At 44.3% G+C, this 23,209-nt stretch overlaps 1 protein-coding gene across 6 annotated transcripts in view; it reads right to left on the bottom strand.

Moving 5' to 3' along the window:
- Window positions 1-2,931: 2,931 nt before the first annotated feature.
- bahcc1b (BAH domain and coiled-coil containing 1b) overlaps window positions 2,932-23,209 on the bottom strand; it is a 91,836-nt gene continuing 71,558 nt past the window's right edge. For all 6 annotated transcript variants that reach the window (XM_081600168.1, XM_081600166.1, XM_081600164.1 and 3 more), the window contains exons 15-28: window positions 18,866-18,944; window positions 18,548-18,722; window positions 18,294-18,452; window positions 15,901-16,068; window positions 15,496-15,740; window positions 12,382-12,553; window positions 12,120-12,237; window positions 11,652-11,727; window positions 11,455-11,563; window positions 11,247-11,369; window positions 10,411-10,548; window positions 8,437-9,863; window positions 7,024-7,260; window positions 2,932-5,453 (exon numbers count right to left, since the gene is read on the bottom strand). In XM_081600168.1, coding sequence (XP_081456294.1) covers window positions 5,244-5,453; window positions 7,024-7,260; window positions 8,437-9,863; window positions 10,411-10,548; window positions 11,247-11,369; window positions 11,455-11,563; window positions 11,652-11,727; window positions 12,120-12,237; window positions 12,382-12,553; window positions 15,496-15,740; window positions 15,901-16,068; window positions 18,294-18,452; window positions 18,548-18,722; window positions 18,866-18,944 — 3,436 coding nt within the window. In that variant the 3' untranslated portion in view covers window positions 2,932-5,243. The remainder of the gene's footprint in view (window positions 5,454-7,023; window positions 7,261-8,436; window positions 9,864-10,410; window positions 10,549-11,246; window positions 11,370-11,454; window positions 11,564-11,651; window positions 11,728-12,119; window positions 12,238-12,381; window positions 12,554-15,495; window positions 15,741-15,900; window positions 16,069-18,293; window positions 18,453-18,547; window positions 18,723-18,865; window positions 18,945-23,209) is intronic.

The following is a 23,209-nucleotide window of genomic DNA, read 5'->3' on the forward strand; positions in this document are numbered from 1 at the left end:
TGAGTGTACCATCTGTCGCCATGGAATATGTTGTACAACTGGAATGGAGTCCGATTGGCTGCGGGACGTTTACAGTGTCTCTGCCGTACGGTACGACGGCGGCAGTGAGCCTCGCCGCGGCTCATGTGAGCGATGGATGAGGTGATGCGGATGGGGCCACTGATCTCCTTACCCACATGATGACCTGAATACATCCTGGCAAACACACACACACGCACGCATACATACACACCTCACCGCAGCTGACAGCCATCCATTCACTTCTCTGACATGCTCAGACTATATCTAAATGGAGGGCTTTCTCATGATTGGAACCCCGACCCCCCCGCCCCTCTCTCTAAGGCGCAGCTTTGCATATACCGTTATGCTCCCATTCCTCCTTTAGCGCACCAGTTTATCTTTTCACCCACTTAAATTTCCTCAGCTTCTCTTCCGTAGCATTACATAAAACAAAAAAACTCTCAAAATGGACTCCCCAGCCCCTCCTTCTGCAAAAAAATACAATAAAAGCTGCCACACCTTCCTGTGACACCTTGACCCTTCACAAACACACGCACACACACACATACACACAAATCAGCTTGCAGCATATTTGCTCTTACAACTTGAAAGCCTCTCTCATTAACCCAGAGGACACCACCCCCAGCTCCCCCCAGTCTACCATTATGCCTATCTCCTGCAGCATTCTGGGTAAAGTAGTTTAACAATGTCAACCAGATAAGCCCAATGCAAACCTGCTGATAAGGAGCCAAAAGACCGCACTAAATGTCTGTGTGTTTTCAAGGCGTGGGTTGATTGAGGAGCCGATGAGGATGTAAAAGACCAACAGGGAGCAGAATGGGGGCATATGTGTGTGTGTGTGCGTGTGTGTGTGTGCGTGTGTGCGTGCGTGCGTGTGTGTGTGTGTGTGTGTGTGTGTGTGTGTGTGTGTGTGTGCGTGCGTGTGTGTGGTAGGAGGGCTGCCTCATATCTTTGCAATAACAAACTGCCAAACGGCTAAAAGAGAACTGAACAAAGAGGTTGTAATTGAGTAAATGAGTAATAAGTAAATGTTTGTAAGGTCTTAATTTATGACCCTGGACTGTTGGTCAGGCGCCTTTTTCTGAACTGACAAGTAAAAACGCAGCCGGTCGAGGGCAAAAAGGCAAATGTTTGAAGGAAGCACTGCCACTAAAAAAATCCACTAAAAGTGAGGTAAAGTTTACGTCGACACGGCAACGCAGCGCCTCAGCTTCCTCCGAGCCGTGCCATGAGACGGCCCGGTTGTTTTAGGTCAAAGGTAAATGCCCCATAGATGATTGCTATGATCACAACAAAGGCTGCAGTTACAGTACGATAAGAAGGTGTGAATATGTCGCAGGAAGTCTCAAGTAACGCAGTAAAAGTGAACACTTTGTCCTGGAAGGTCAACATGCTGGAGGTGATAATCCCAGCTGGTCCACAGGCCGACACAGACGCACCTATAGCAGCACGCTGTCTGATGAACTGTGCTGTGTTGTGTGTGTATTCAAACCCCCAGATCAGGGGTCGTCACTCTCCAGTCTCCAAGGGCCGATGAGTTCCTGGTCCAACATGTCTACAGGCCACATACTCAGGCGAACCTTGAGGTCCGCGCGTTCTCAAGGCAGACGTCCTGTGAACACGTCCAGATAAGAAATATTCTAGAACTACATAGTCAGTCCCACCCTTACCCACCGGGATTCCACTCTGTCCGGTTTAGTTTTAACAAACAACGCTACACTTTTCACATTTGACAATCAAGTGATCCTGGGTTGATGGAGGCAGGAGCTCATCCTGTGATCGCTGGGTTGTCGGTTTGATCCCCCGCTCTGAGCAAGACACTTCAGCCATGTTGTCTGCAGGTGGTGATCAGAGCTTAGTTTTATCAGATTATTTTTCTCATACCATGCTGTCATGGTATCATTAAAGGTTCAACAAAGATGGAAACACTTTTTTTTTGTAATAAATGTTACATACTGCAGCTTTAATTGTAGGTCTGGAGGAGCTGCAAAGATCATCTACTCAGGTGGGAAAGTCTGTTGTCGTGACAACTATTGGTCGTGTCCTCCACAAATCCTTTACTTGTTACTCCCTTCACAGTTATATTTACAGTTTGTCACAAGCCATGTGTAGCTCCTTTTTTAGCCTACATGGGAAACACTCTGTATGTTGGGAAACATGGTGGTGGCAGCATCATGCCATGGGGATACTTTTATTAATATAAAATTACACACAGGGAGAAACTCTGTGTCATTTGATTCCATTGGATTTTCGTTAGGGGTAGAAGTGGGGGGCTGTACACAAATGCACACCACACTTATCAGATTTTGTCTTGTTAAAGTGATAAACAACCAAAGAGAATGAGACGTGTTCTACTGACGACATGCAACAAAGTTAAAGGGGCTTGAATACTTTTTGCGATGCGATGGCCACAGTAAGTGTGTGAAAGCTGTGAGCGCAGGCTGAAAGCTGATGCCCCCGATACCCCCCACCCCCACCCCTTCCACAGCTTTGTTCTATTAATGGTCCTGTTCCGTTTTTGTGTTGCTGTGAATACCTGACCCACCTGAGGAGCCGGAGGAGACTCCACATCCTGCCTCGCTCCCCCCTCATCAAACACCGGCAGATACAGTTTCCCATTCTCTCCCGCTTCTTCCCCTCCTATCAGACTGGAGCTACAGTTTCAAATTGCTTCCCTTCTTTTGAGAACCCCTCCTCCACCCCCTGCCCCACCCTCACAGCCTCCACCTCTTTATTTCTGCTTGCTTCTGCGCTCTGTATTCTCACGTCTGACGATGGCTTGGCACTGACGCACACAAGGCCGCATTCAGAGAGCACACACGCTGCAGGAAAGGCGAAAGGAAAAGCAGTTCAGACGCTTTCATTCTTAAGAATCCTTTTTTTTTTAATGAAACACAAAAGGCAATAAAATTAAGATAAATATTTTTCTTTTTGTACACAAGGAAATATTTTAGTCATATTTCCAAAGAATGACTGAAATTACATAATATATTTTCGTAGGCTATTTTAACCATACAAAGCAGGTTCCAGTGGGTCTAAAAAACACATACAATGATGCCCCAGCCCCCACCCCAAACCCCACCTCCTGTTAAAATGTGATGAACAGAATTTAATCCAGTGTTTCTTAAAGAAAATACAGCTTTTTTTAAACAAACAAACAAAAAAATCAATTAAAGACCCATAAAAGCAATAGTTCAAAGCTGAGTTTCACATTAGGTTCCATTTAAAGCTTTTGCTTTGCAGTATAACAGCAGAGATGCTGTTAAAAGTCAGTCAGTCCTCAAAAAGGGAAAAAAGGCATTTATGTTCCTCCTCCTGTACATCCTATACAACAAACAGTCATCCAGGCTTGCATAAACAAGAAGATGATGATTAAAAACAAAAGGAAACATAAACACAAAAAATGTACATACATATTTTTTTGGCAAAGCATGAATAAAAGTGACAAGAAGCATAAATTTGTGATTTGATCCTTTTCTCTTGTATTTTTGTCTCTCAACATCGTCCCATTGATTGGCTCTGATTGTCCTTCACGGTCACGTGATGCCATACTGGTTGCCATAGAGACCTCAAGTGCATCAGCTGGGTGGCGTGCGGACACCGTCTCCGCGAACACCGGATGAATGCGGACAGGACGAGAGGAAATCCCTCTGAGATTGCAGGGGTCCCGGTTTCAGAACTGATTGAACATCTTTCATACTTTCTTTTTATTGTTTTTTTCAATCAAATATGGTGTAGCGTAAAGTCACAGGTCCTTTGGTATGTTTCTTTTTGCTGCCAGATAAGTATCTACATTTTCCATAGAAACACAGGATAAAAACAGGCAAGAACTGGATTTTTTTTCTTTTTTAAGTTTGTTTTTGTTTTCAGGATCCAGGCAGAAATGCAGCTTTCTTTTCTGCTATTTGCTAAACAGAAATGAAAAGAAATGCACATTCTAACTCCAACAGATTAAAACAAGCAACAAAAAAAATAAATTAAAAAAATTACTAAACGTATAAAAAAAGAGCTTTTTAAAAAAAAAAAAAAAAGAAAAAGAAAATATCCCAAACACCTTTTCTACATATTGGCTTTTTGCCTAGAGCTACAGCCACTAAGTCATCACATGGGTTGCAGAGTTTCACCCCAAACACACACCTCTAGTCCTATTCAGTGCATTTATACAGAAGGAAACATGAGCCCACCTTCTACCTCTGCAACAGCCCCTTCCCCCTGCTACCCCCCCCCCCCCACACACACACACAAAAACACCCACCATCCCTAGAAAACTCTAAAATAAAATATTCTCTGCAAAGAAAACCACATTAACATAAATTTATATATATATTTATATATTTATATTTATATACTATGTACAGCGTGTTACTCTACATAGAATGCTGTACAAAGCACGCACACGTTCTCCCAGGCACACAGGCACACACACACACACACACACACACACACACGCACACACACACACACACACACACGCACACACACCTACACACACACACACACACACACACACACACACACACACACACACAGCTCAAATAAACAATCCTACTGCCTGCGCCCGGACAGGCGGATACGACAGAGACGGCGATAGAGAGGTATCGATGTGTATGGCTTCAAAGGAGGAAAACTTTGTTCGGCCTTTCAGTCATTAACGACCAAAAACAACTAAAGTTGCCGAGCACTGAATCGATTATTAGAGTCTGATGACATCGTGTCGTCGCTCGACGTCACAAACTGTACAAACGCAAGCACTGATAATGTGCATTAAAAGTTCATCAAATGCCGTCACAGTCACTCTGCAAAAACATATATAGGCATTTAAGTCCAAACTACAGTGTTTATTGGTCCTATTGGGGGCCTTTAAATAGTGTTGTCCGAGTCAGACTACATGTATAAGACCGTTACATCCATCCAAACCAGTGTGGTTTACAGCATGTCTCTCCTTAGCGTTGAGTCTCTTTGCTTCAGAAAGCCCTCCTGTTGGAATACTTCCAAGACGTTCCAATCCTAAGTACTTGTGTTTGGTTGCCGCAGAGAAGGGTTGAAACGCTGGGTAAGACAAGGAGCGTGGGTAGACGTGGCCTGGGCCAGCCTGTTCCTCTGAACTGCTGGCTCACTCTTTCTCCAACAGAAGCAGTTCAATCAGCGGAACCAAGTGTCGTCTTGCCTCTGTCTAGAAGAACTCCAGCAGTCGTGTTGGATATCTGCTCCCATCGGCGGTGCTAGGACAAGATGACCATGCCATCTGCGCTGACCAGCTGGCCCGTGGTGGGCTCGTAGGTTCCGGCCAGGTAGAACAGGTCGTTGGAGGGGCCGCCCGCCTTATGTTCACGCATCAGGTGGTCGTACTCCGCCTTGCTGACCACCTGGCAGCGATGGGAGATGGTCTGCACATCGTTCTCATCCTCATGGCTCGACTGGTACAACGCGTTCTGCCGGAAAGACGACAGAGAAGGACAATGATAACTCTCTCATGGAAAGGGAAACTGGAAGATTAGGTTTTAAACTCTGGTGGATTTGTGGAAAGTTTAAGACTCTTAAGGTTCCCATACTTGGGTGCACTTTACTCTATGGAGCTGCAGGCGTACTTCAGACTAAAAGTGGACACGTCTGCGGAAAATTCAATTTTTATGACTCAGAAAACGATGTTCACATCAAACTGAGATCTGTGCGATGCCGAGCTGATAAGGTTGAGAGTTGGTGCAACCACTCGGGTAACGCACAGCAGGACTGCCACTCTCTGTAGACATTTATAGGTGTGTAGTGACTGCCCTTGTGAACAAGACAGTAGTTTGTCAAACTTGCTGGTATCCATTCATATTGTGGGAAATGAAGCAATTTGTCACAAGAAATTTAGGCAATTTAGGTAATTGACTATGAAATCTCAACCACCTGTGGACAGCACCGCCCATGGTTCCATTTGGCCCACAGAATATGGTCAACATGTCATACTGCAGCTGTAAGTGAGCCCCTTTACAGCTGCAGTATGTCCATCCATCCATTTTCTTTACACCCTTGTCCCTTAGTGGGGTCGGGAGGGTTGCTGGTGCTTATCTCCAGCTAAAGTTCCGGGCGAGAGGCGGGGTCACCCTGGACAGGTCGCCAGTCTGTCGCACGGCAACACAGAGACAGACAGGACACACAACCATCCACACACACTCACACCTAGGGGCAATTTAGACAGACCAATTAACCTGACAGTCATGTTTTTTTTGGACTGTGGGAGGAAACCGGAGTACCCGGAGAAAACCCACGCATGCACAGGGAGAACATGCAAACTCCATGCAGAAAGACCGGGGCCGGGAATCGAACCCAGAACAGCTGCAGTATGTAACTTTTCTAAAAAAAGAAAAAAAATTTTTTACATATTATGTCATACCAGTAATATATGACAGATAATCAGTCATAGAGAACTGCTGTTAGTACGGCAGTTCTTCCAGTACTAACTTCAGAAATACACCACTCGGCCAGAAAAAAAACAATCACAGCTAGGAGGAGGATTTTGGTGCTGTCAATCGTGCTCGTGCTCACCCTCCCCAGCTTGCTTTTTGCTAAGCTACAGCTAGTTCACCACAACATAGAAGAATGCTAAGGCTAAATAGCATGGGCACCAATGACGGCTGATAATCAGTTTTCCTGTAACAATAAGTTTTGTTTTTTTTTTTTTTAGATTATCTCTCATACCAAACTGTTACAACGTGATAACAGTTTTAATAGATATGGAGAAACATATTTCTTAAATGTACATACTGCAGGTTTAATAGAAGGTGTTGCAGCTTAGCATGAACATTATATCAAGTCTGTGGTATAATATACAGTCAACATTCCATTTAAAACACTGGGTTGTTTGTCAGAAATACAAATGCGTAAATTTTTCTGATCTGAAAATTAGAAATACTAATGATAGGATGAGCGGAAAAGTATCAGTGAGGTATTGCATTATTCTAAAAATACCACAAACTAGATATGTATAGAAAGGATCCTTGCACTTCCCGGCCTTACCTTGCCATCACGGTGTCGCTTCCCCAGGCGAGTTTCCTCTGGGTGGTAGAACCACTTGACCCTGACCACCATGCTGGAGCTCCACGACTCCCAGAGGCTCTCCACTCTTCCCACGTAGGGCAGCTGGGGCCGGCCAGGTGACAGGAACACGGCGCAGTCGCCGACACGCACCATCTCCTTGCCCCGCATGATGGCCTTGTAGAAAAGCTTACGGGCTTTACCCTTTAGACCTCTTCTCTGTTAGAGAAACAGCAAATAGCAGTGACTTCTTTATTCAGCATGTATTTTTTATAGCTCAGTTTAGCATTGCTTTGTTGAACACAAAATGTAGGAGGAAGTAATGTGTCTTTACAATGCAAAACATTAATTCCTGCAACAACAACAAAAAAACAAAAACAAACCAAAATGCTTGATTTACTTCAGTTGTTTTCAGTCAGTAAAACAGCAGGTTTGATTTTTTTTTTTTTAAGGGGGATTTCAGATTCTTAGCAAAAATGAAATATTCTGCCCAGAAGGAACTCTGTTTTTGTTCTTAACCTCTTGAGTAAAATAACAAATTTCTTGGGTGTAACAGAGTATGGAGAGACCTGTAGTCTTGGCCTCTATTGTAGCAGTCTGGATTTACGTTAAACGCAGACATCAAGACTTTCTGCTACTGTAGCTTAGATATTAACGGCTACCGTGGGCCCTGACAGTTCTTGGCTCAGTATTTATTTCTTTGTGGATATTTCTGTGGAATGAGACTCTTGAAAAATCAGCCTATTTACTAATTTGATTTATAGAGCATGTCTAAAAAATATATTTTAAACATGTAGCTTGGGAAGTTAATATTACTTGGTACAAGGATACTTGACACACTATCGGCTAGAATTTGCAAAGCAGCCGATCCAGGAGTGCTGGGGAACGACACTGATTGGTTGACCACGGACATTAGCTTCTGCAATAGTGCCAAAACAATTTCCATTATGTGTATTCATATGTGTTATGGTGTATTTGGACATTGAGCTATTAAAATAGGCAGCTATCAGCATTTTCAGAGGGCTCTCACGTCTTCACAGATTTCAGTCAAATGCAAATCTTCTGCAACCTTTTTACAGAACCTCACTTAAACTAACTTTGAATGGAGCAAGAAAAATAAATGTTTTAGCTGTTTAGACTTTACTTGTATCAAAAATGTATGTACTTATCACACACCCATTTCAGCACATTTATTGACAGAAAAAGAATTAAAGAAAAACAGACATTTCCATAAAATTTCTCCTTTATCTTCAGTAGGGTTCCTGAAACTCAACATAGCTTTTTTCAGATAATCAAACTCAGAAAAGAGTTTGATGGAAGTCTTTATCTTTCTAATGAACAAATTTCTGGATGCAAAAAAACGTCAGCAAAAAAAAATGCCACAAAATGTCATACCTGTGTGGGATTGCCAGACCATTTCCAGAGCTGGCGTCCAGGCAGCAGGGCGGCCATTTTTGGAAGAGGTTCAGGCGAAGACATCCTCTGCTTCTTGGTGACTGCTGAGTCCTTGTTGGCTGGTTTCAGCTGCTGGCTGACGGGGCTGCTTTGGGTCTGATGATGGTGGTCATTAGAAGAACTTTCTTTCCTCTTCAGCACCTTAGTCATTCTGCTGCTGACCAATATGCTTTCTTTGGAGATGTACTCTTTCCTGTCTTCTGCTCTGTCGGCTCTTGCCTTCAATCCTCCCATGGCTACGCCAGCCTTGGTAACGTAGCCATTAGGTGGAGTTGAAACAGGGTTGGCGGTGGTGGGGTCGGGGCTCCTTAGGCCAGAGTTGACGCTCTGCCTGTTCTTCTGTGTGTCCTGCTGGAGAAGCGCCCGCCGCAGCAGCACAGACGACGACTCTTCGTCGGACGAGTAGGAGGAGTCGTTGTCTGAGGAGCAGAGAGAGGAGGAGGAAATGGAGCCAGACGAAGAAGAGGAGGAGGAAGATGAAGAGAAGCAGATGGACGGACGGGATAGAAAACGACTGCCCCGATGGGATGAGACGGCTGCTCGTCTTCGTCTTGCTTCTTGACCATCGTCCTCGTCTTCCTCATCCAGTTCAGAGTAAGAGCTGGGGCAGTCGCTAGGGTAGTCCAAACTGTAGTCTCCACCTTTCACTCCAAGACCTGCAGAGATAACATCTTTCCCGAGAGGTGGACTGCCCTTCCGAAGGGTCTCGGATCGAGGCCTGGCGCTGCTTTCCCTTTTCTCTCCCACCTTCTTGTCATGTTTTGCCAGAAGAGAAGGTTGGATGTACCGTTGTGGTACAGTAGATGCCAAGCCTTTCATTCCTCTCCCTCCTGCTCCTCCAAACCGAAGCAAGGCTTTGCCATTTTTGGTTTTGGGGGAAGTCACTCCTTCGTGGTCTAGCTTGACTAAGAAGTGTTTTCTGTCACGTTCACTCAGAGGCTTGCGGCTCACAGCTGCCGCGGCCATGGTGACGGATGAGGAACAAGGCGAGTCCCGGAGGCCCATGGAACCCATGGCGGTGACTGGTCTCCCGGCTACAGAGGCACCACCGTTCCCAAAGGTTGAGTAGCCATTAGCGATGCTACTGAAGGAGTCAACCTCGAATGCAGTGCCAAAAATGCTTTTAATAGGGGTTGGTGGTGTTAGAGAATGCAGGGCTGGCCGGTGAAACAAGCCCAAGTCTCTCTCCCTAATCTTCTTCTGGGTTTTACGGGACGTCCCATTGAAGAGGAAGAAGTCCACTGGCGGTCTCTTTCTGGGCACGGACCAATTCAACAGTGAAGCATTTCCCTTCATCACAGAATCGGTTGCTGAGGTTGATGAGTTGGCTGTCTTTGGCACTGAGTACGTTTTCTTCGGCCTGCCAACTAAAAGAAAAGAATGGAGATGGGGGCTGAAATCAATAAGGAAGAAAATCCTAAGGGCAAACGTTGATTAATTATGAAACTAAAAGCTTTGGTGAAACTTAATCTCTATCTCCTTGATCTTCACCTAGTTTCGACAGATCCATTACTCAGACTGCAACAAACCTGGTAAACCTGTCTTCCTCCCCCAGGTTTATTGTCACTCTTAGTTTGTGATGACTTGTGATGTTAGCTAACTTTACAAAGCACCCTTATGAAACTCCATAAAGCCATGATTTATGTGTTTTTTATGGAGGGTAAATAAAAGGCGGCAAAAAAGTCATCTTAATTTATGAGGCCTTCATTTAATAAAGCTGCTCTGTGCTCACCTGTGACCTGAAGGCATTTGATAATTAACAAACAACTGAAACTGTAATGTTTTTTCAGTGAATTCACCTCAAGGACCTTTAGACTACATGTAGGAGTTAAAATAGCAATGGATTGTAAATAACTAGTCACTATATGGCAAATCTGCTATTGGAGAAGCAGTGATCACAACTCAACTACGCACCTGGCCTTTTTTCCTGGGGCTTCCCTCCTGCCTCCTCATTGGCTAGTTTCTCTGTCGGAGTGTCTTTCTTCTCTGCCGTAGAGCTTCGCCGACCCCGATGGCCCGGAGAGATCAGCAGTGCTGGAGATGGTTCCGCACCTGGAACACGAAACCACATCAGATTTCTCTCACACACTCTTCAAAATGGGGAAGACAAAAACACACACCAATTACATAAGGTCAACAGCTGTTGATCTTCTAGAGCCAGAGTTCAGCAAAAACAAAGCTAGCTGTCAAAATTTGCTCATATCTACAGTCAGAGCAAGAATTAAAAAAGTTATGAGGGAAGATTATATCCAACACTCACAGAGGGTCACTAGGTTTTCAAACACTATCGTCATGCCAACTGGTTGCTTCTGAGCCATCCCAAGAAACCAACTTTCCTGTCCTACCATTACAAATGCAAATAAGAGGTGTTCCATGTACTTTACAGGGACTTTAACTAGAATCTTTAACTTTGGTCAGCTGAGACCAAAGTTGAGCTTCTTGGGTGGCTGCATTGAGGACATCTAAGTTATTTTTAGTAAAAATAACATCTACCAGAAACCTGAAAATTGAGCATCTCTTGGTGCTTTAGTTGGATCTAAAACACAAAGCCAAATCAATTTAGAAATGATCACAAGACACAAAATCAATCTTCTTCCATGCCTTGTTGGCTAAAGAAGGTTGCACTAAGTTACAGCAACAGAGAAATCAGTAGTTGCGTTGCACATGATTTCATGTAAGAATGATGTCTTCGTCATTTATTTTTCCTGTGAATTAAAAAATCCAACGATTGCTCATAACTCCATACTTACAGCGGATCTGGTATCCAGGAGGCAGAAGTCTGATGTTTACAAGAGAGATCCTTCCTCGGTCTCCATCATCAAACTCCACCATCACGCTCCCTTCCTTCTCCTTCTCCTCCTCACCCGGACCTCCTGAAGGGTGGACACAGAAGTATGAGTTTCAAGATCAGAGTGAGCCGGTGAGAGGACAGAGCAGTTGTCTGCAGGTGCGTCTCACCACGGTGGACGTAGCCGGGGTAAAGGCAGCGAGAGCGTTCGCTCCAGTACGCACACACTCGGGTTCCCTCCGTCAGGATAACCTCCGTCTGGGGTCGCACATCTAACACCTGGAGGAAAGCACACACAAAGCTTTCAGGAAGCAAATAAGGCTTTTCATAAAATAATTTTTTAAAAATGTGATGTGGTCTGACTCACGGCTTCTTGTAATAGCTGCTCCAGTGAGTAGATCCTTGGCCGATTTCCCCGTTCCCCTTCAATGACGACACTGAATCTGAGAGAAGGAAATTGTAATTATGCAGACATGTATACCAAACTGTCATTTGAATTTGTAAACGATTTTCAGAACTTAATCTGCAGCGTGTGTTGTGAAGGCAGACGTTTAGTGACTTGCAGGCATATAATTATTTTTTCTATTAGCAGATGTGTTGGCATGCGCTGCGGCGCTTCCCAGCTTTGAAGTCTTTTAATGTTCTGTTTGTCCCGTTCTGATCACCCTTTATGCTGCCAGACATTTATACCTTGGGAGTGACTAGGTTTTTGGACTATGCCACCCGAATGGGCTCAGTGTGTCACAAAATTTTGGACTCTGTATGAAAAAGGCAGTGAAAATCCCTTAAAGATTGTGGGTGTGCTGGTGACGGGGGGAGGAGAACACGCTCATACATGTCAGGCAGGTCCAGGGTTTGAACAGACGCGGCATACAGCAGCTCATCCTCCTTGGAGATTAGGATCTTCAGGCCATCCACCAGCATCTCTTTACTCAGCACACAGTTTGGCAGTGCTGCAGACAGGTGATGTAAAAGTTCAAGGATTGATGGTGGAGATAAAAGGAAACAAAGACATTCATTTCAGATCGAGTTGATGAATTGTAACGTCTTGAGGCAGGGACTGTAAGTCGGATATAGAGGCATGCGTTTATCCTCACCTGGTATTCTGGAAGGCATGTTGGGGGGAAGGTGGGACAGGGACTTCTCCTTCTGTCTGTCGTCCTCCTCATCCTCCTCTTCCCCCTCCGAGAAACTGCTCTCCTCATCCAAGCGGAAACCTTCATCAGCCGTGAAGCTCTGCAGGAGCCTGCTCACTCCATGACCCTTTTCCTGACCGGAGGGGAAACAGGATGTAAACAGTAAATGACCAGTACAGAGCTTTATCAAGTCCAGAAGACCCCGAAGTGCTTCACACTAGAAGTCATTCACCCACTTATGCACACATTCGCACAGTGAGGGTGGAAAATATTGTCCAAGGACATAATGACAGAGGCGGACAGTGTGGGGATCGAACAGGCAACCCACTAATTGCAAGACAAACTCCTACCGCCATCGTCACCATCAACATCAGTCGGGGAGACAGCAGAACATGGCTTCACTATGTACCAGAGTTTCCTTCAGTGTATTACAAGTCTGGTGGGTCACCAGGCTTTACTTGCCCACTCTAGGGTGGTTTGTTTACTTTATGTACAGCTTGTCATACAATAAAGATGGATTAAGCTGGGTTTATAGTTGACGCCTTGAACTGGGCGCCGTTCCTGTACCTGCCCGCTGCCCTTACAAGCTATTATCTTCAAATAATGATGCCTGCTTGTGCACCTCTGAATTTTTGTAATTTCAAACATTTCTTAACACAAAAACACAATGGTCTGCTGGTGTACTGCCCTAGCACACCTACCGCCGGGGTTCTGGTAGAAAACCTGTGTACGCAAATGATTTGACAGAAACAGAACCTTCAGGTGAGCAAACCTGGTCTGTTCCAGTCAGATTTGACTAACGGCGTGAACACATCGGTGAGGTGCAACCGCTGGGACCAACGCCGCCAGTAATATGATGCTTCAATTAGCCCCTAAGCTGTTTTCTTCCCCCTTCATTCTGCGCAGTTCACTTGAAGGTTTGAGGTCACAGTCAGTAATAACTGCTGCCCCTGAACGGACTGGGTTTCGGGCTTATTGCTACATGATGCTTCACTTCAGGTGGACACACACACACACACGCACACGGACGTACACACACACACGCACACACACACACACACGCACACCCACACACACACACACATACACTATACACCAGATCCTACCCATCTCTACACCGGTTTGAGCTGGTCTGTCTAAAGATGACAAATGAGTGATGATGAAAAGCCAACTCACCCAACAGGTTTCTGCTTGTATTTAGACTTTCCAAAGACCATAATAATCTAAGTGAGATGGTGTGTGTGTGTGTGTGTGTGTGTGTGTGTGTGTGTGTGTGTGTGTGTGTGTGTGTGTGTGTGTGTGTGTGTGTGTGTGTGCGTGCGTGCGTGCGTGCGTGCGTGTGTGTTGGAGTTTTCCACACCAGGAGACCGTATATTTTAGTGACAGAAGTTTCATCACCAGAGGGCATGGAGGATTATTTCCCGTTAGTACCGCCGAGTGTGTGTGAGTGTAAGCATGCATGGGTGTGTGCAGAGTTATGGCCAATGATTATCTTCATATTCCTCTGTTTGGTTTGGAGTTATGTGTTTTTGGACATTCCCACATGATGACTCAAAAGGACTGAAACCTCAGGGCATTTCAGATGAAGGTAAATATAGGTGCCTCATCGCTGCTGCTCAGAGAGAAGGAAACAGCCTCTTCACACACACATATTTGTATATTCATACAAATATTCTAGAATGACTAGAGACTCACCAGAAAACGGTCTCATTTACTGACTAATCTGCTCTTATCAATGACAAGCTGATTGGAAACTCAAACATCCTGCATTTTTCCAAACAATAAAAGCACCAGTAAGCATAACTATGCTACCTTAGAAAGTACAAGACTTAAAGTTGGGTTTTTTAATTCATTTCAGTATTTAAGAATATTGTGCAGTTATACAAATTTTTTGCAAATGTATTTTGAGTTAGTGAGAAGCCTACTTTTATCCTTAAGTCACAAAAAACAAAAGTTTAGGGAACACAGAGATGCAAAAAGCTTTTTAAAAGGAAGATGTATTTTCTACAACATATCTACGGTGGGGAGTGAAGTTGCCTTGCAACAAAAAGTTTCTGGGTTGAAAACCCAGCCTGAGGCCTTTTTGCATGCAGTTTGCATGTTCTCCCTATGAAGGCATGAGTTCTCTCCAGATACTCTGACTTAATCCCACAGTTCAAAAACATGATTTAGACTGCGTCTGCTCCACCGCGGCACAAACAAACTCTTTATAGTCATGACAGCTTCTGTCAAAATTTAAGTCGAATCTTTTTTTTTTTTTTTGCCCGTACACCGGAGCAAGTGCCAATCTGCAAAGATCACACTGCACCAAGAAACCAAAGACAGACTATGTTTTAGGTAATTGGTGGACATCTATAGGCTGCAGTGGAGCCAGAGAGAGCAAGACTTACAGTAGAAAACATGAAGGCTCAAAGAATGGCAGTAAAGTTGCTGTCTGAAATTGTTGAATAAAATGGGCCCTATAGCTCAGATATAGGGCCCATTATTAATTCAATCAATGATTGCTCGAGACAGAAAGACTAGAAACAATATTTAGAATATTATTGATTGTAGTTCTAAAGGTCTTACATCCTTAGCTCTGGAAGAGAAAACAGAATTGGTCAATGCTTTAGAAAAATTGAAGATCGGAAATTGGGTGCAAAATCTGGTGCATCTCTAATGAGGACAAATCTATAGAATGAACAGACATTTATTTTTTGCAGTATGTGCTATTAGAGTGAGGTGTCACTGTTAATCTATAGTTTGATCGTCAAACTTCCTGACCGGGTGTGGTTCACCTCAGCGTCTTTAAGTGAGCGCTTTTCAAAAGTCCTTTATGCTTTTCTGCCTCTCAGCGTTTATTTAGATGAACAGAAGGCCAAAGGGAGTGAGTGACCTCTCATGACTCACCTCTCTTCATGACTCTCTGACTGCTGACATTTCTGCTCATACTCTGTTGTTTTTAATAAGCGTCCATTAGTAGCAGTTAGACCTCACATTATTACATTTTTATATATTAGTTATAAAAATGCACAAACTTCAACAGATACATATAATTGCATCGGCTCCGTACGAGTTAACTTTGTAAGGCCTCACCTTCACTCTTAAGCTCTGTCCTGCAGAGGTCTTCCTCTCGTTGTCTTTGATGAGTCTCTTTGCCTTGGTCAGGGCTCGGTGGTTGTTGTGGCTCTCTCCAAAGTTGCAGCCCATTGATGGCACACCCCAGCTGGGGAGGGAGGTTTTAGAAGCCCCCATGTGGTCCAGATGTCCCCTGTCTAAGTTGCTGAAGTTTGGCCGCCTGGCTGCACTCCTCTGCTGCATGCAGGGGAAGCTTCCCAGGCCTGAGGATGAGGAGGGAACATTAAGGAAGGTAAAGATAATTTGCAGTTACTTTCAGGTTACAATAGGTGTGACGGCAGACAAGAAACCTAAAGAGAGTGTGGAGTTAAGTTACAGTTTCCACATAACTCCTGCAAATTACGAGTACATGTAATCTCTTACCAGGAGGTCCAGGCCTTTTGCTTCTGGCTTTCAGGCTTGCTTGGAGCTTGGAGGACTGAGCTGAAAAGGGAAACATCCCAGCGGAGTTTGCAAGAGCTTCTTTAGAGGATGAAGTAATCTTGATGTCACCCGCTTCGTCTTCACTGTCGTCACTGCCAACCTCCTCCTCTGTGAAATGTCAGCATCAGAGCCATCAGTCAGAGAACCTCCAGTGACTTTTATGTGAGCATTGCCAACAGCCAGAGCGTCTCTACAACATTTGGGCCTCAGATGTTTCATGTAAAAAGCCAATCAGATTTCATCACCAATGTATTCTGGCTAAATTCGGTATTCAGGATTTTTCCAATTTTAGAAATCACCAGTTTTTAAAATCAGTTTTTAAGTGTTTAAATGAACTTGCACCTAAACCGTTAAGCAATTTATACAGAAATTGCAGGGCAGCGTTCGATCTACCAGAGTGGTTTTTAACAGGAACTGTAAGGTTCCCTTCTGTAGAAACACTTTTGCTCAAAGTACTCTCTCTCTCTTTCTCTTTCTCTCTCTCTCTCTCTCTCTCTCTCTCTCTCTCTCTCTCTCTCTCTCTTTCTCTCTCTCTCTCTCTCTTTCTGTGAGAGGATCTGCAATTTGGAACTATTACCAGCTTCAATATGTTCAGAACACCTGCTATGATTGCTTTAGGAGATTTGAACCTGGAACAGTGCAAACAGTTCCACCCCTGTGCAGCCCAAACCTGATGTGCATCGTTTCCTTCTTTAAATGTTGACACTTGAAGTTAAATTGTAATTTCAATCTGTTGTTGATTCTTTACAGTAAATGTGTTTCAAGGTCAGTTATAAACTAGATAGTAAAGAGCGAGGCATGAAATATTTAGTGAACGAGAAAGAATTTTCTTTTCTGAGAAAAAGTTGCTTTTGTTTTGAAAGTCTTTGCTACCGTACCAGTAAGAGAACAATAGCTGTTAGGCCTAATTCAGTTTGAGAGACATCTATGAAGCTACAACTGGGATTAACAGATAATTATAAACCATCTACAGGGTTTTCACCAGTGATTACATGAGGTAGGGCTGCACAGTGGAGCAGTTGGTAGAGCTGTTGCCTTGCAGCAAGAAGGTTCTGGGTTCGATTCCCGGCCCCGGTCTTTCTGCATGGTGTTTGCATGTTCTCCCTGTGCATGCGTGGGTTTTTTCCGGGTACTCCGGTTTCCTCCCACAGTCCAAAAACATGACTGTCAGGTTAATTGGTCTGTCTAAATTGCCCCTAGGTGTATGTGTGTGTGTGTGTGTGTGTGTGTGTGTGCATGGTTGTGTGTCCTGTGTGTCTCTGTGTTGCCCTGTGACAGACTGGCGACCTGTCCAGGGTGTACCCTGCCTCTCGCCCGGCACACTAGCTGGAGATAGGCACCAGCAACCCTCCCGACCCCACTGAGGGACAAGGGTGAAAGAAAATGGATGGATGGATGGATTACATGAGGTAAAGATAGTTCATGAAATCTTGTTCCCAGATCCAAAATCTAAGTCTTAACGGCACAAGTCCAAATGAAGTCTGGAGTCTTTATTTTTGCAACTTCAGTGTGACTCGAGTACCAGTCTGAGACTAGAGCCACCATTTCTTGTGTGTACACACAAACAGATTGTTATTGGCAGCTGAGTGTCGCTGACTGGTGGGGATGTGAGGGGGGATTTGTGTTTTGGGTGTCAACACTTCTCAAACACATTTGTCACTTACACAGGATTCTCGTCAACACTTCGCCCTACACCCACACATATCCCACCTGTCCCTGTTGCCAAGGCCACAGGTGGATTGAATTCTTGAGTTTCCCCAAAGTTTTACATTATCCTCATCAGCCCTTCCTGCCAAAAGGTCCATACCGAGGTGGGTTTGATGGACTCGTCAACTCAAAGCCTCCACTGAAGGCATTTTCACGAGATTAGAGTTGGGAGGAAGAGACAGAAGGATGGGGGTGTGACATTCTAGACGGGCTCACGTTACGGTGTGAGGATGAGGGCCGGGGGTGGCAGTGCTGCATGCCTGTGGTAAATCGTTAACAGTTTTAACAGTGTGACAGACAAGCTGGGCAGTAAGAGGAGCCCCCTGATGATGGCAGACATCTCACTCTCAGATGCCTCGACGAAACACTCAAACACGCAACAAACACGCTCTCGCAGCAAAATCTCACGCCGAATGGTCAATGTTCATTAACCCCATCAGCCCGCTTAGCACCGTTTGACTCACATGATTGACTACATGTGAACGCTGCAAGCTAACAGTAGCATGTGACAGCTTTGCAAAATATGTTTTCCAATTGCCAATTTTGCCTGTAACTTTTGTCTAATTTAGCATTGAATAATTCGTACCAGGACACAATCCTGCTGTCAGACCTGATCGGTAACTCACCACGCTCTGAACTCTCGCTGCAGCTTTTCTCTTCTCTTCCATCGTGTGTGTCCCGTCTGTCCCTGTGATGAGGCCGGTTGGGGTTGATGCCCATTACTACTTTGGGCTTTCGACCCCTCTTCTTTGTCATGGTCTCACCTGGCATCCCGTCTTGTCGATCTGATGGATCAACAGCAATCAGAGTCTTTTCATTTTGGAATCCCAGATGCCTAATGGACAACAACTTTGCATGTATGCTCACACCAACTCCTCACCTTTCTCCCCGTGTCGGCTGTGGTTCTTGGAAGGGTCTTCCTCACTGCTGTGCACCCCTCCAGCTGTTGGCGCCTCCCGCTGGGCGGTGGTTTTCTGCTTCATTTGGGTCACCCGCCTGGCCAGCCTGGAGCTCAGAGAGCTTGGTTGACCTCTGTGCTTACAACGAGCTTTCATCTGTGAACAGTGAGTGTAACGACTAATTATTGACTCATTTATTTGTTGTAATTGAAGCATTCTTGAAAGACAAAAGAAAAGAAGCAGCAGGAGATGGTTGTGAATTTGTGTGTAGATAAACTGTGAACAACAGGATAACTGACCTGTGCAGCAGTCAGACTGTTGAAGCTGTGGTCGGACAAGACATTCCTGTTCTTTTGCTCTACAATATTTAGCCCAGTCCTGGGAAAAAACAAAACGTGGCAGAGGTGGTCACAAAATGAGAATTTACACTAATCAGGCATAACATTACAACCACTGATTATGTTTAGATTATCTTTTCATTGTGGTACTTCTTACCGGGTTCAATATATTAGATAGCAAGTGAACATTCTGTCTTCAATGTTGATGTGCCAGAAGCAAGTAAAATGGGCAATGTGAGTTTTTGAGCAAAGTTGATATAGATTTTGGACAATGAATCAATAATATGTATCGCAATACACTTGATCAATGTCATTTGATGATAAAGCTGATAGAATATTCACTGAACTCTTATCCAGAACCGCACAGCATTCTGCACAAACATCTGGGAGATGAAGGCACAGGAAAGACGTTAGCTGCTCAACCTCTCTTTTTGAGCTAAACTAACTGGGTTGCATCAACTAACTCACTCACTCTTTGGTTATCTAGCAACAAACTGTTGAGTAACTTGAGCAGTTTTAAGTCATGCCATTGCGCCTCGTACCTGCATAAAAATAAACAGCGGCGTGGAGAGACAACTGTGGATAAAAGTGTTTCAGGTATTTAAAACAAAACAAAAATTAATCAATAATTATTGATACTGACAATTATAAATATCGACTAAAATGGCAAACTTATATCGTGATGAGTTTTTCAGCAATATTGTCCAACCATAATTTGATAAAAACAAAGTGATGTGATGGTCAGACGACTGTGTGGATGAGGATCTGACCGGAAACTTTGGTCCCTGGTGTCTTTGTCAAATGTTGTTTTGACACTACCTACGTGTTTACAGCTATACCTGTTCATGGAAACTGCATTCCCATGTAGCTATAGTATATTTCAGAAGGATAATGCACCTTGCCACAAAGCTGAAATGGTTTAAGTCTACTGAGAACAAGATTCAAGGTGTTGACTTGGTCTTCAAATGCTCCAGGTCTCAATCAGACATCCCGAACAAGCAAGTTCAATCTGTTGAAGTTCCACTTTGCCACTTAGAGGATTTGGAGGATCTGCTGTTAACATATTGGTGCCAGATACAGCAGCACATCTTAAGAGGTCTGGTAGGTTTTCTTTCCTCTCGCTAGACGAATGTTTGCCACAGTCCATGCCCTCTAGCTCTTTCCTTTTAGATCACTTTTATCTCATGATGGTTCATTCATTGTCTCTCCATCCTCCCACTGGTTCTCACTGTCTTAATTTTTTTCATGAGGTGGGATGCAGGGTTTGAGAACCGCCAATGCGGTTTAACGCCAAACACAGAAATATTCAGCCGCCGTGTGAATACGAAGCTGAATCATCATGTAAAAGGGCAAGGGTTGGTCTGAGAAACGAAGCTGCACTACTGAAGATAGAGACAGAGAGAACAGGAGGGAGGTTTAGTGGGGGAAGGGAAGTGAAAGAGAGAGAGAAAGAGAGAGAGAGAGAGAGAGAGAGAGAGAGAGAGAGAGAGAGAGAGAGAGAGAGAGAGATAAAGCAGTCTCGGGGGATTCTGTCCGTTGACCGGAGCTTCAGGGCTCAATCGATAAACACTAACCTCTATCGAACACTACTCCTCCCTGCCTCTCTTTCACTCTGTCCTTCCTTCACTGCCTGCATGGACTCTTACACCACAGGCAGCCAACACACACACACACACACACACACACACACACACACACACACACACACACACACACACACACACACACACACACACACACACACACACACACACAGACACACACACACACCCACACGCACACAGACACACACTCTGTTAGCAGCTGGTGTCTGAGGCAGGTGAATCCTATATTCCCATGGAGGGAAGGATTGGCTCGGAGCATCTCCGGTCCCAGGAGAGGCGGGGAAAAAGAGGAGGAGTCTGCAACCTAAAACCACATCGCCGACCCTGCTGCTCACCCCCACGTTTTGAGCTTCAAGGGCCAAAATCGCATCACAGGCAATAGGTACTGAATGCGCTCTCTATTACATTCCTGCTAAATAATAGAATCATTTTAAAGCCAACACACTGGTTTCCCTTTTGCAGAAGGTCATTTGCTTTTTCAGTTTGACTGTAATGTGATACAAATGGAACTGATGTGAGGCCGAGAGCAAGTCGAGCCTCATTTCACCAAAATAAATCCAACACCTGGATGTCAGAACACGCTCTGCAACTTTCTTATTCTAAAAGGAAAAAAATATCTCAGGTTAAATCCAGGAAGATGCTTGATACCAACTCTACAGGTAGTCAGTGTGTCAGACACTTGTTTAGGTGCCCAAATAAAATTTGACATCTTTCATCACAGAGAATTTCTCATGCATATATTCAGTGCCAAATGTTTGTGCATTATATAGCCAGCATTACCAATATTAGAGTTTACAACTAGAAATTATAATAAAAATCTGTTATTTCACTTGATGCATCTATTGTTAGCACTTTTGTTGTTTTTAGAGATACCATTGTGGCTTTCAGAGTTCACGAGATAACGGTGGGTAAGTAGAGGATGAACCTATCAAGTAGAGGCTCCTTATGTATATCTAATGCTTTGAGAATTCTAGCAGAATAGGGCCCCATGCTGGTGTGGGGCCCTTAGCAGCAGCTCAGTCTGTTATGCCTTAGGTTGGCTCAGAGATCCGATCTAAGTTTGTCCAGATGCCACAAAAGTTGTGAAATAGCCCTTTACCACCAGCTGAACTCGAGGCCAACTTCATGATTTCATTAGTTGTGGAACAGACCGGAATTGAGTTTAGAAATGGAAAACTGATGGATGACTTATGACTCCAACATCATAAGAGCCACCTTAACACAATGGAAAGTTTGACTACTCCTATGATCCTGGACGTTATATTGTCCATGGTATTATCTCCTGAAGTGGTTTCCTATGGCAAGCAGGATCGGACTAAATGTGTTTCACAGACCTTAGTAAAAGATGACCACCACAAATATGCAAACTGCATGTGGAATAAGGAAACAGGGGCACACAGACCCAGGTTGGACGGTTGGGACATGCGTGACCACTGGGTGGTCAGCCCTTCCACACCCCATCATCTGGGGTGTCCAACATGGGTACATTAGCTGGCTGCTGGACAAAGCCAGGGCCATGCTGATTATATGCATCATAATAAAAAGATATAGCATCTGATTAGAAATCAGATGCCATATCTTCCAAGACACCAGAAGGGGATCCAGACAAACTCCTTGAGACCCTCCAAAGTGAGTTACAGTCATTGGGGAGAAAGTGATGTCTGAGTTACCTGTAACCCTGTGACCCAAGCTCAGATAAGCGGAAGACGAAGGGAGGATGGATGGGTGGAAGCAACATTTAGCCCTTTTATGCCCATTTGAATGACTAATACCTGTTAGTTTATGATAGTAGCCATTCCATGTTGCTACTGATGTAATTTCTCAGGACATGTTATATGCTAACTAAACCTTTTGTTAGCATGTACACATGATGTTAGAAAACATATGACAGGCTGAGGGTCAAGTCTCTAAACATGGCTAACTGAGTATGCTCTGTCAACATGAATTGGATGCTACTTTAACCTACTAGCTGAAAGCTACTCTATTATTAGCATGCTATGCCTGGCCCATGTGAATGCAAAGAAAAACAACAGTTTTAATTTTGTCTGATCCTCCTTCTCTCACTTTTTTTAATTGTTGACTTTTGCCCTTAATCTTCATGAGAAGATAAAAGCATAAACACGCGATACATTGCTTGTTAATGACAACATTCGTCGTGTTGCACAGGCACGTAGAAACCAGCTTGGCTAATTAAACAAGTTCCCTGCCTGACTATGTGTGCGGTGACGCCGGCATATTATGACAAAAGGCTTTCATTGTCATTTTCATTAGCGTCTTCTAATCATGGTAACCGTGACAAACCCTGAGTTTCTTTAATCATTTTATCAAGGCGATGGGTGCACTTGCTAACAGAGGTGGGGCACCATGAGAAAACACATTTATCAGTGAATGCTGGTGTGTGTGTGTGTGTGTGTGTGTGCGTGTGTGTGTGTGTGTGTATGCGTGTGTGTGTGTGTGTGTGTGTGTGTGTGTGTGTGTGTGTGTGTGTGTGTGTGTGTGTGTGTGTGTGTGTGTGTGTGTGTGTGTGTGTGTGTGTGTGTGTGTGTGCGCGTGTGTGTGTGTGTGTGATTTGAGTTTGTGTCTGCTTAAAAGTTAGCATGTTTGAGGTGCTAAAATGTGTGGTGACGTGTTGCTGCAGGTGGGGGAGGTGTTGAGTCATTTATCACTGTAATAACTGTACATCCAGACTTTGTCCAGCTGT

This window comes from Poecilia reticulata, chromosome 19 (genome assembly GCF_904066995.2).
Source record: "Poecilia reticulata chromosome 19, P_reticulata-male-v2, whole genome shotgun sequence".
NCBI classification, from domain to species: domain Eukaryota; kingdom Metazoa; phylum Chordata; class Actinopteri; order Cyprinodontiformes; family Poeciliidae; genus Poecilia; species Poecilia reticulata.